Source organism: Hydra viridissima, unplaced genomic scaffold, assembly GCF_058129835.1.
Source record: "Hydra viridissima isolate aposymbiotic clone 2 unplaced genomic scaffold, HvirCarnegie_v1 scaffold_1, whole genome shotgun sequence".
Lineage (NCBI taxonomy): Eukaryota > Metazoa > Cnidaria > Hydrozoa > Anthoathecata > Hydridae > Hydra > Hydra viridissima.
The window spans coordinates 11737234-11749882 of record NW_028324300.1 but is presented as its reverse complement, the minus strand read 5'-3'; the positions used below and the strand labels follow the sequence as shown (position 1 = coordinate 11749882).

The following is a 12649-nucleotide window of genomic DNA, read 5'->3' as shown; positions in this document are numbered from 1 at the left end:
TCATCCTCTTAATAGTGCTGCACACACCTGCATATTTTAGATGTCTCTGCACCATTTTTCTGTGCCTATACTCCCACATCAGATTACGAATATTTACTTTCGATCTTCCTTTCACTAAGTGATAAATAGTAATTTAATAAGTTGTGTAAGCTGTCACTATTGTGTTAAAAGCTGAGAGATAATTTTTTAAGTTATAATCAGATTAAAACTTAATAACCAGTCGTCGGTACGACGGCAATTGGAATTTCTTCCTAACAAAAGAAGTTATGAATGAGAAAACTTTTCTTAAAGAACAAATAACCCACTCACTAAGTTTTTTTAAACTTAAAAACAAAAAAGGCTTTTATACTGATGTCGATTATGGGGCCATTAAAACGCACGATTTAAGAATTTGCAATGTATTTATTTCCTGTGACAAAATTGATTTGAAAATTAACATCATCAATATTTCAGATTTTTTTACTTATCACTTTGTATGGATTATTTGAATTCTCTAAAGTTAAAATAATTTGTAGAAAAAGTCCATTTTTTACATGTTAAAGAACATTATAAACGAAAAACCACACAATATACGCAACGAAAAGGTGAACACAAAATTACTAACTACGATCCACAACGACTAAGGAGATATTTGCAACAACATTTGCCTTGGTATATATAAATCACAGGTAAATTTGTATTGTTTAACACTACTCTTTTTCCAGCCTCGTATTGGGGAGTAGTAAAAAGAACAAAGGAAAAATAAAAAAAATTAATTTGGATTTAAAAAATTAAAAGAAATTCTTTTAAAAGAATGCTGTCAATTCTTTTCGGAAGTTATTAGTAACTAATTTATACTTAGCTAGAATTTAAGATCTTAGCGAGAAAAAATTGTGCTTCTGGAAAAAGTTAAAAAAGGCATGCACCTACCCACGTAAATCCTCCTATTATCCTGGATGGTGTTGTAGTTGATAACTTTTAGGCTTAATGTTAACCATCAAAATATCTGCTGTAGCATTAAGCCTTATTTTAAAAGATCCAAAGACAACTCTGTCAACAAAGACACCTTCTGTTTGAACGTTTTTGGGTGGGGTTAATGAATAAAATAAAAACAGTTTTCCCTGCAAAATAGTATTACGGGAAGACTAACATGAGCTATGATTATCCATTATTTTCAACAAATGAATGTTTTCATTTGGTTTTGCAAGTTTAGCAAAATATTCTATAACTACTGAAAGTGGTCTGGCACCCAGTCACTTGTATTTCCAGATTCACCACTTTGTTGGTTGACATCAGTTTCTTCAATATTATATACATTTTGAAGCTGGAGTTTTTAGTGACCCAGAATTTTAGTCAACTTGTAATAAAATTTAACATCATTTAGTTTGTTGATATTAGTACCTTGAGAAAGGCTTCAGGTTTTTTTACTAAAAAATTATCAATCTTCACAAGACATTTCCAAGTCATTCCTTATTTTAGGATACTTGATCTTTGTTCTTTGGCAAACTTGTGTTAATTTACATAAATCTCTTATAGTCAAATTAATACTTTTTTTTTTTTTTCGTATTTTTCTTTTGGTATGGTACCCTTGGTAGTTTTATAAGGTTTCTTGCAAACCTTTTTGGCAAATCCAATACCATCAAAATAAAATAGGATATGATAAAATGTAAATTAAAAATCATATTAAGTATGATAGAAATTGTTCCATCTAAAAAATGACGCTTCATTTTGTATCAACCGTGCCTATTTCATGATTTTTCAAACAAATATCTAGCAAAACTAAATCTTAAAAAAAAAAAAAAATCATAAAAACAATTGAATGATGCTAAATACTTATTTGTAAAGTCTGATTGTAAAAAACTGTTTTTGACATCACTCCACGTTTCTAAATTGATTATTTGTGATCACACACCCCGAAAAACTTTATCATAAACTGTTAAAGCAGGAAAGTTTTTGTATGGCTTGTTGTTAAGTTAGTAAACTGGTAATTGTAACTTTTGATGTATCGAGTCTTGGATTTCAAGGAAGCTAAGGCGCTTTGCTAATATTAAAACACTCGCTCCACTGTAAATTTTTACCCACCTCTGCTCAACGATAAAGCCACATAATGCTATATATGTATATGTATATATATATATATATATATATATATATATATATATATATATATATATATATATATATATATATATATATATACTATTATAATACAGCGTTATGTCTTCTAACAGTTAATGTCTAATAACAACTTTTAATGTTCATTTTGCCTAAGAAGCGTTAAATTCAAAAGCAATTTTTCGAAGTTTTTTTAAACACAATTTTTTAAAGAAATTTTCAGACTTTAAAAAATATGTGCGCATCATGAACTAATCCAGAACCAGAACAGAAACCCTCAAATTTCATACTGTGGGATAGATGCGTAGGAATGTCCACATTTAGTTCCAAAATCGCCTGATAAAGGAATTTTTTTATCAAGCAATCCGGATTATTTGATTTCCTTTGTTCTAAAAACATACTTTAAAATCTCTTATCATTTTTTAACAAAATGCAAGCACATTTTTGATAGGTATCAAAGTTTAAAATAATACAAGCGATGAAAATTGTTGGTAATTTGTTAGCTTTTTTTTTATTTAAATAGTAAATTCGACGATGAATGGCCGGAAAGTTAACATTTTAAAAATTGGCTCAAGTATCATCGAAAATAGATTTATTAAATCACCACCAAGACAGAAACTCACGCAAGAAAACTCCTGGCATGAGCGATATTTTGCTCTTATAAAGTTGAGAGAAAACTGGGCAAGTGATTATGGATTGGATACCAAATTGCGAGCATCTAAAGGGAACATCAAACTAAAAACTGCAAGGACAAGTTTGTATCTTGCTTATTGGGGGAATGCGGTTGATCGTTTTAAAAACGTTAAACCCATCCGTAAGTTTTAAGCAATTTGTTTATTTCGTTAACTCCCTTTTTTTATTTCAATTTAAAAACTCAACGAGTTTTTTTAACAATGTAAATTCGTGGCGCGGAAACGCATTTTTCTTCGTTTAAAACTTCGAATGCAAAAAACTCATACAAGTTACAACTTATAAAAAATTACACGTAATGGAATTATGGAAATATGTTAATTTTATAATTATTACTTCATGATTTAACATCTAGCTAAGCCCTTTCCAATGTTTAAAAACCTTTTTGACGGGAAGTAATTCATACTATACTTCAATGAAGCTTTGTCATATTCATAAACGAAAAAAATAAAAAAAGAAGTATTTTCAATAGATCTTCGGATTTTTAATGTGACCTTTCATCACTTAGATCAAAAAAGTAAATTTTTAAAAAAATAAATAAAAAGTTTAAGCGAAGAAATAAAAATAAAAACATAAAAGCTTTTTTTTTTTTTTTTCAAAACAAACAAAAAAAAATATTTGCTGCTATCATCGGTTTCGTTAGTTTTGTTATAAAATTTTTATGAATTCAAACCCACGCCAATAAATTTCAAGGATATTAATCTGCCTTTTTTTTTCTTTCTTTTTTTGACTGATAGTTTGTCTTTAAAAAAAATCATTTAAAAACAATCTGCTTTTAATAACCAGGGTTAAAAGAATTGTTTTTTGCGGTATTTCCGTTCTAAGAAAGCTTCAGTGCTGAAAGCTCTTGAACCATTTGCACTTTTTAAATGAAGCTTGCACCAAAATGTGCAGCAAACAAAATTTTTTGCGCAATACTACCCTATTTAACTACACCTTTAACAGTCTTAATAAAAAAGAAAGTTAGCTAACTGTTTTCTGTGGTAAAAAAAAAAGCTTTTTCTTTTGTGGTATTTTAAAAACTAATCATAATAAAATTCTTATAAGTTCTTACAATCATAATAAAGTTCTTAAAATACGATTAGTTTAAGAAACATTAAGGTTAAATCGCTTTTATTGACCTTTATTGAATGAAAGAAGTTCTAATTTAGTTTCTCTAAATATTCAAAATTTCACACAAAAAATAGAATAAATATCATTGAAAATTAGCTGGTCTTCCACGTTTCTTTTTACCAACAGGTTCAAATGACTTTAATTTTGTTTTCGCTTTTTCTATCTTTAATGGTTTAATAAACATTAATGATTGTCAAAGAATATGAAAACAAGCAACATCTTTCAATTCCTTATCGATTCTCTGAGTATAACCTTTAAAAGAGCGTTAGTTTTACCATCCAGATTCAGTTTTAGTGAATAGAAAATCACCATTGATAGTTCCTGAAGCATAAGCAAGATCTCCCACCGAGTATACTTTTCTTTCAAAATGACCTGGGTTTTTATTACTGAACCATTAGCTCCAAAGCAAAATAGGTAGTGATGTTTTCATTAGGTCTGGATGAATTAACTTTGTAAACTGTTTTCGCACCTTTCCTTGAAAGAACTCTCTTCATGCTCGAGTTGAATTCAAAATTTGTCTCGTCAACATTTTTGATAGCATCTGGAATGTCAAGGACATAAAGAAACCATTCTTTTCTAAAAATATAAAGATTTTCAAAAAATCTCTTGATTCTGCTGGCTGGAACCATTGTTGCTGCTCTGCTAACAAATTCAAGGGTATGAAGAACTATCGCAGGATTTTTTTAAGGAATACTTTTACCCAACATTCAGTTGGAAGTCCATTTTTAAACGGTGGAGTATTGAAGAAGTTACAAAGTTTTCGTACGTCTGAAGCAGCCTTAATTAAATCATTCTTCGTTCTAGGATCACTTTAAAAATCACATATTGACACACTAAGCCATTTAATCAACTATTCTTCTTCAAATTCAGTTAACACATTTTCAGGACCATTTTTCTTCAGATCTTCTATAATTTGTTACTTCTTTAAATGTCACCTAATCATTTGCTCTGGTGTGACATACTTTTTAGATGCAGCTTAACTCATTCTATGATCACAGTGTAAATATTTTAAATTACTTTAATAAAAAAAAGGTCTTCAAAAAAACTTTTAAAAATTTTGAAAAAACTTTGCAAAGTTTTAAAATTTCGCGTTAAAATGACGCAAAAAAAACAGATTTTTTTACTGCAAAAAACAGAATCAATGTTTACAAAACTTTAAATCCGTTTATTACTTTAACTACAAATATTCTATTGAGGAATCAAATATCCTATTAAGGAATCAAAATCCTGCCAATATCCTATTTCGGAATCAAAAAAAAAATAAAATAAAATAATAATAATAATAAGCTTGTTTTCTCTAATATTAATTGTCATCTTATAAGTAAGTACTCATAAAGTGTAGGGAAAAATGCGAACCTTGAATCATCGCAAATTTCGTTTTAGTGAAGAAAACTTTCAATCTTTAAAAATTTAATTATAAATTTAATTTTAATTGAACGGCAAGTGTTAAATTTTTTGTTTATAATGGTTTTGCATGCATATTTTCATGCATATTTACATTTTCACGCGTTACGAGCGAGTGAGACCTTCAAGTACTCTAAACTATATTTCTCATAAAAAAGTGAATTCCCTAAAAAAACATATTATCGCAAAAAACAACTCTTTTACCCTACTTACTATTTAATAATCATTTCATCTTGTTGTTTTATATTTTTGTCTTTTAATTTGTAAGACATTCTGACTTCAAAATTAAATTTAATTTGGCACATAACTATATAAATTTGAATTATGAATTTTAAAGATTGTCTTTGAATAAAAAAAGTTTTTAAATTAGAAGCTTTTACGAATTTGGTGTTGTTTATTTCAAAGAGTCTTGAAGTTGGAAGACATTTGCCGATTTGTAAAAATTTACCCTTTCAGTATCAGGATATTATGGAGCAACTTTCTGCATATATTAGTGTTTCCAGACTCAAAAAAAAAATTTTTTTTCCGACTCATCCTGCTATACTTAGTCTAGGGATAAATAATGCTTCGTAAATTCGATGAATCACAAATTTTAAACATTTTAAGAAACCCCCCGGAACTTTTAGTTGGGTTATTCCCCCATTCCTACGTGGAAATTACCGAACAATCAGTTGGTCATTGAGCAATAAACTAGGAATAGGGTGATATTATTTACATAGGGTTAGATAGACGCTTGGAGTTTCTTAATATTTTAAACTATTTGGGCGTAAGTCGCCTATTTAAGTATCACACTATAAATTGTTTCAAGTATACTTAAGTTGTTGAACATCGGCAAAAAAAAGCGGTTTCCCGCGAACTGTACAAACTTCAGCAATTATCACAGACGTGAACACAATTCTTAAAAATCTTCTCCTTAAACAAAAAAGTTATGTCTGTGGAGATTTCAACTCGAAATGTATATCGCGCTTTATCAAATAAGACCTAATGATTAGTGGCTTATGGAAGAAGCACTGCTTTGGACATTTCTTATTTTGTCTTCAGGGATATTAGGAAGACCAGAGCTAACCAATGATTCTTCGGCAAGTAAGCATCACGCATCGCAAAATTCTTTGCTTTAGTTCACCAGCCAAAGTCCTGTTTGTCACAGTTTGGACACTCACACTCCAGAGTTTACTAGAGTTTAAAATTGGCTTCCGAACCCCCGGATTAAAATCTGCAAGACTACATTTTGTGGCCAGTGTTTAAGACATGGCTTATAGTAGATGACATCCAAAGTCGGAGAGTTTAAAGCATGTGTTGAGAAAGCAACAGCCAATTTTCTAGTGGATATCGTAGATGTCGCCATTTTAACGTTTGGCTGTCTCGTTAAAAAACCTTTGTGAAGGCGAAAGGACAGCATTTCGAATAAGACATTTATTTTTAATTATCATGTTTCATGTGTACGTGTAATAATTTAATACGTGATATAAGTAAAAACTTTACTGGTAAAAATAAAGCTAAAAAAGCCAATTAAAGAAACTGCGGCAAAAAGTAAATACTAGAAAAGTTCAGAAATTATATATGAAAATTTACCACTGACGTCATTAATGACTGGATTTAATGGTGAAAAGAGTCATAAAAAAAATTGGTTTACAGTACTAGAAACTTAAAAAACTACTTTGCTTTATTAATTCTATACTTAATTTTCTAGAGATATTTCCGTTATACGAAACAAACGTTCCAAATAAACGAGAGCACCCATACTGGCCAATTAATTATCCACACGTTTTCGCTTTGGACATTAAAGAAAGACGATTGTTTCTTTGCGCAGAATCCGAAACCATCTTAAATGATTGGATAAGTAAGATTTCAGAACACTTGGGAAAAAGTCGACAGAGTTTTGGTTCATTTGATTGGGTGAGATTTTATTGTTTGACATTAAATTTAAATTCATGAAATTAAAAAATTGTTCTTCTATTATCTATAAGCTTCTATATTCTAAAAGCTACCATTTTTTCTAAACACATTGAACTTAAACCCCCCAGGTCTACTTATTTCAACGTAAACCCACTAGTTTACTACTTAAACTTCTATTAAAATTCCGGTCTGCAAATTAAACTTAGGTTTTATTTTGCCTATAAAGAAGTTTAGGTTTTAGTAATAAAACTTAGGGGATATGTACGTGGGAGGGAGGAGGGGAACTACCTATAGATTTTGCTGTGGTGGTGAATAAAATAAAAATAAACTTTCAATAAATTATTCTTTAAAAAAGAAATAGACGTTAGTAACATAAGTTTGTTTTTATGATTGAATAAGCTGGTTTATTTAAGCATGTTCAAAGTAATTTAGCTTTGATGATACTACCGAAGTGAGAGTAATAATCTTACCTAACATATGTAGCATTTGACCTAATTTATTAGTAAACTCATAAAACTATTGACCTACACTACCGTTCAAAAGTTTGGGGTCTCATTGAAATGTCCTTATTTTTGAAGGAAAAGCACTGTACTTTTCAATGAAGATAACTTTAAACGAGTCCTAAATTTAAACAAATACACTCTATACATTGCTTATGTGGTAAATGACTATTCTAGCTGCAAATGTTTGGTTTTTGGTGCAATATCTACATAGGTGTATTGAGGCCCATTTCCAGCAACTATCACTCCAGTGTTCTAATGGTACAATGTGTTTGCTCATTGGCTCAGAAGGCTAATTGATGATTAGAAAACCCTTGTGCAATCATGTTCACACATCTGAGACAGTCTAGCTCATTATAAAAGCTAAAAAACTGACTTTCCTTTGAGCAGATTGAGTTTCTGGTGCATCACATTTGTGGGGTCAATTAAACGCTCAAAATGGCCAGAAAAAGAGAACTTTCATCTGAAACTCGACAGTCTATTCTAGTTCTTTGAAATGAAGGCTATTCCATGCGAGAAATTGCTAAGAAATTGAAGATTTCCTACTACGGTGTGTACTACTCCCTTCAGAGGACAGCACAAACAGGCTCTAATCAGAGTAGAAAATGAAATGGGAGGCCGCGTTGCACAACTAAGCAAGAAGATAAACACATTAGAGTCTCTAGTTTGAGAAACAGACGCCTCACAGGTCCCCAACTGGCATCTTCATTAAATAGTATCCGCAAAACACCAGTGTCAACATCTACAGTGAAGAGGCGGCTGCGGCAAAGAAAAATCCATATCTGAGACTGTCCAATAAAAGAAAAAGATTAAGGTGGGCAAAAGAACACAGATATTGGGCAGAAGAAGACTGGAAAAAAGTGGTGTGGACGGATGAATCCAAGTTTGAGGTGTTTGGATCACAAAGAAGAACGTTTGTGAGACGCAGAACAAATGAAAAGATGCTGGAAAAATGCCTGACGCCATCTCTTAAGCATGGTGGAGGTAATGTGATAGTCTGGGGGTTGCTTTGGTGCTGGTAAGATGGGAGATTTGTACAGGGTAAAAGGTATTCTGAATAAGAAAGGCTATTACTCCATTTTGCAACACTATGCCATACCCAGTGGACAGCGCTTGATTGGAGCCAATTTCATCCTACAACAGGACAATGACCTTAAACACACCTTCAAATTGTGCAAGAACTATCTACAGCAGAAGCAGGCAGCTGTATGTAGTATTCTATCGGTAATGGAGTGGCCAGCGCAGTCACTAGATCTGAACTCCATTGAGCTGTTGTGGAAGCAGCTCGACCGTATGGTACGTCAGAAGTGCCCATCCAACCAATCCAACTTTTGGGAGCTGCTTCTAGAAGCGTGGGGTCCAATTTCTCCAGCTTACCTCAACAAATTAACAGCTAAAAGGCCAAAGGTGTGGAATGCTGTAATTGCTGCAAATGGAGGATTCTTTGACGAAAGCAAAGTTTGATGTAAAAACAATGCTATTTCAAATACAAATCATTATTTCTAACCTTGTCAATGTCTTTATTTTCTAACCTTGTCAATGACTATTTTCTATTCATTTCACAACGTATGGTGGTCAATAAGTGTGACTTTTCATGGAAAACACAAAATTTTTTGGGTGACCCCAAACTTTTGAACGGTAGTGTAAATAATTACCAAAAACATGTAGCAGTTGATCTATATTGTTTGCTAAAACACAAAGGGTAGGGTGAAGCAAGATGCTTCCTTGGGGCGAGATACCCCGCTACAATAGTGAGGATTTGGGGTAGAAGTATTTTTTAGCTTTTTATTGAAGAAATAGTGGCAATGAAATACTTTACAATTGAAAAGTTTTAACATTGTTATATAAGTTTTGTTTATTTTAGCTTAAAATGATTTTGAAGTTAATTTTGTAAAAAATTTACAAAAAGTTTTCGGATTGTAACTAATAGCTTTATTAAAGTTTTTATCTGTGACCTACTTATTATAGATGATTGCTGAAAAAGGGTAAGTACCACGGTTCAGTTTTAATACTAGCTTTATTTGTTACCAGTGTACTATTTCCCTTCTTCTTGTAGGGTAAGACGTTCCACCGAGGGTTCTTTAACCCAATTTTCTCTTTCTTTTTTAAAGCATCCGTCAGAAAGTTTTCTGTTTACAAAGAAAAATTACTTAAAATAAAAATGTATACAGGGAAATAAACCTTACGAAATCTATGTTTATAAAATCTTTAAAAAGTTTAAGAAAATTTAATATCTATGTTTATAAAAAATTTTTATTATTATATTTAAATTTTGTTTAGGGTTTGGTTTTGGGTTAGGGTTTGGGTTTAGAGTTCAGGGTTTAGTGTTTGGGTTTTTGTTTGTGTTAGGGTTTTTTTTTTACAATACAATTGCAAACAAGCTTATAAAATAAGACGAATAAGAACATTAATTATGCGTTAAGACGCTTTAAGCATTAGTAGAAAACTCTTTGGAGACTTTTTAAAAGAACAATCAAAGAATTATTTAATGAAGCTTAAATAAACTTTAAAAAATGCAAACAGATTTTCTTGCACCCAAATGATATTTAGTCATTACAAAAAAGTAAGCAAAAGATAAGAGTTCAGTCGCCATCGGAATTAAACGTTGTTTTTTTTTTTTTTTTATAGCGAACATGTTTTTCATAAACCGTAAAATGATATCAGTACCGAAAATCCGGCCTATAAATCCTTGTTAATCCTTATAAACAATTTGTGAAATAATTCTTGGGCTTATTTCTCATGAGATAATATGAGAATGGGCGAATCCGCGAGCGGGAAAAGAAGCTAAAACTTTGTCTTGATCAGGTCATATTTTTTAAAGATTAAAAGTGCACTATCTTTACACACGCTTTACTAGAATGTAAGACTAATCACTTTCTTCTGTCTCTTTTGACTGGTCGCTGTAAGAAAACTGAATAAGTATGACTAAAAAATGTGAAAAAAACCTTTTTTAAATTTCATTTGTATTTGTTTTGTCAAAACAACCTAATTATTAAGTTTCTTCTTAGGTGCGTTTATACGCGGCTGGAAAAAAGTGTTAGTGAGTGAGCACATAGACCGGATTTTACGGTATATGATAAATATTAACTTGAAATGTCTTTTGAATAAATACAATGCAACTATGTATATGAAAATTTTAGGACAATCCTATCGAGAGTGATACAAGTTCAACAGGAAACGGATCTTCAGGAAACAATTCCTTTAGTGATGATAATTCAAATGAGAAAAGTTCAAGAAGAAACAGGTCAGTTTACTTTTTTTTAAAGTTATGAACGTTTAGATAATCTAATTGATAACACTTTGTACTTTCTTCCTTTTTTTAGTAATATCTCATTGACAACTGAAATTCTAGCTCACCTTCAGAAAAGGTTTTCGCTTACAAATCTTCCCAGCGATTTGACAATAAAAACTTCTGATAACAACAGTAATTCAGCTGCAGATGAAGAAATTCCTTTCGTTGACAAAATAACCGAAAATAAAAATGGCTACGACGTTATACCGCCGGTTGTCGGTTGCGAGGATGAAAAAATTAAAGAACCTGAAGTGTCAGTAACGAGTAAGAGGCTGAAATATAAAAAGCAAAAGAAATTGATGCTCCAACGCTCGGTCTCTTTAGATTATATTCCCATGGGAAAAGACATTGTTAAAGAACTGCACGATGGATACTGTTCAGAAGACTCAAATTGTATACATCTGAACGGTGATAAAAACCAATTTTCATACGAGAAATCTTTTAAAGTGTTTAAATCTATTTCTATTCGGACAAATTCTTTTTCGGAGAAAAGGTATGAATTCAAAAGAAGACCGTGTTTTTCAAAGATTAAAAGAGTAAAAGAGAATCGAGGCAAAAGTTTTGACATCCAACGTCCAAAAGATTTCTTCTATCAAAAAAAGTATACATCTTTAACATCTTCAAAAAATAATTATGCAAGAAATATAGAAACTTTGCAAATAAAAAATTCATTTGATAAAAATAGTCACGGTTCAGCACAAAAAATGAATCGTACAAACGAGGTAGAAACTCTTAATCTTCCGAGAGAAAACCTTGATCTTCCAGCAAATAGAACTTTTCAATCGAGTGAACCTGGAAGTTTATCATCAAAGATCAATGAACACACAATTAGAGATTCTCTCAACACATTAAAGATCGGCGATATAGTTATTTCTTTTCCTTCCAACAGTCAGCTATTGATTTCACCGAATAAAGTATTGCAACTGAAGACGGCGGAGGTTGCGTTTTACTGTTCGTTTGATTATACTGCAAATACATAGCTTTACGAGATTGAGGGCAAATTTTCAAATTTCCTTTACTTCTATGAAGTGAGAAATTTTAGCAGTTTGATGTGAAGAATGATGTTACATGTGAGAATGCTTCTATGAAGTGAGAATATGTTACGTGTTAATTTTGAAAGCATTTTTACGTGTTTTTAAAGTATTTTAGCCACTGCAACACAGAATCCATAATTGAGATAGACTTTTTGAATTAAAGATTTACAAAATTTTGATTCAAATTAGATTAGAGTTTACCAGATATGTCCTGGGAACGAGTGGGTATGTTTTGCGAATGAGTACATATGGTAATAAATATTATCATACACTTTCTCAAAAAAATTTACTAAAAACTTTCGTAATTTACTTTCTATAATTTTCCTTTCAATCATAAACTGTGTTTAAGACCCATTAATCTCATTTTTTACAAAGTTGAGTGCTCTTTAAAAATAATTTGCTCAGTTAATCGAAAAGCCCTTGAGAAAGCAAAATTTTTGTGATTTTAAAAAGAATTCCATATTTAGAATTTTAAGTCATAAGGATTTACGTTTCTTCAACTGATTTTTTGGATAAATAAAATAAATAAACTAAAACTTAATTAAAAGCAAAAACTTTTTAGTGAAAGTTTGATGTACGCAAAGAAATTTTTTCTTTATTGTTTTTTTTATTTATTTATTGGATTT

At 30.9% G+C, this 12649-nt stretch overlaps 1 protein-coding gene across 2 annotated transcripts; it reads left to right on the top strand.

Annotated features, from left to right (window-relative positions):
* Positions 1-417: 417 nt before the first annotated feature.
* LOC145187588 (uncharacterized) lies at positions 418-12332 on the top strand. Of its 2 annotated transcripts, XM_090068590.1 has the most exons (5): positions 418-668; positions 2618-2908; positions 6992-7197; positions 10838-10941; positions 11021-12332. In XM_090068590.1, exons 2-5 carry the CDS (start codon positions 2629-2631, stop codon positions 11967-11969), a joined length of 1539 nt encoding a protein of 512 aa, XP_089924716.1. In that variant the 5' UTR covers positions 418-668; positions 2618-2628; the 3' UTR covers positions 11970-12332. The 2 variants fall into 2 exon arrangements, with proteins under 2 accessions (XP_089924716.1, XP_089924706.1); XM_090068580.1 differs by lacking the exon at positions 418-668 and having other exon boundaries at positions 2523-2908.
* Positions 12333-12649: the final 317 nt, after the last annotated feature.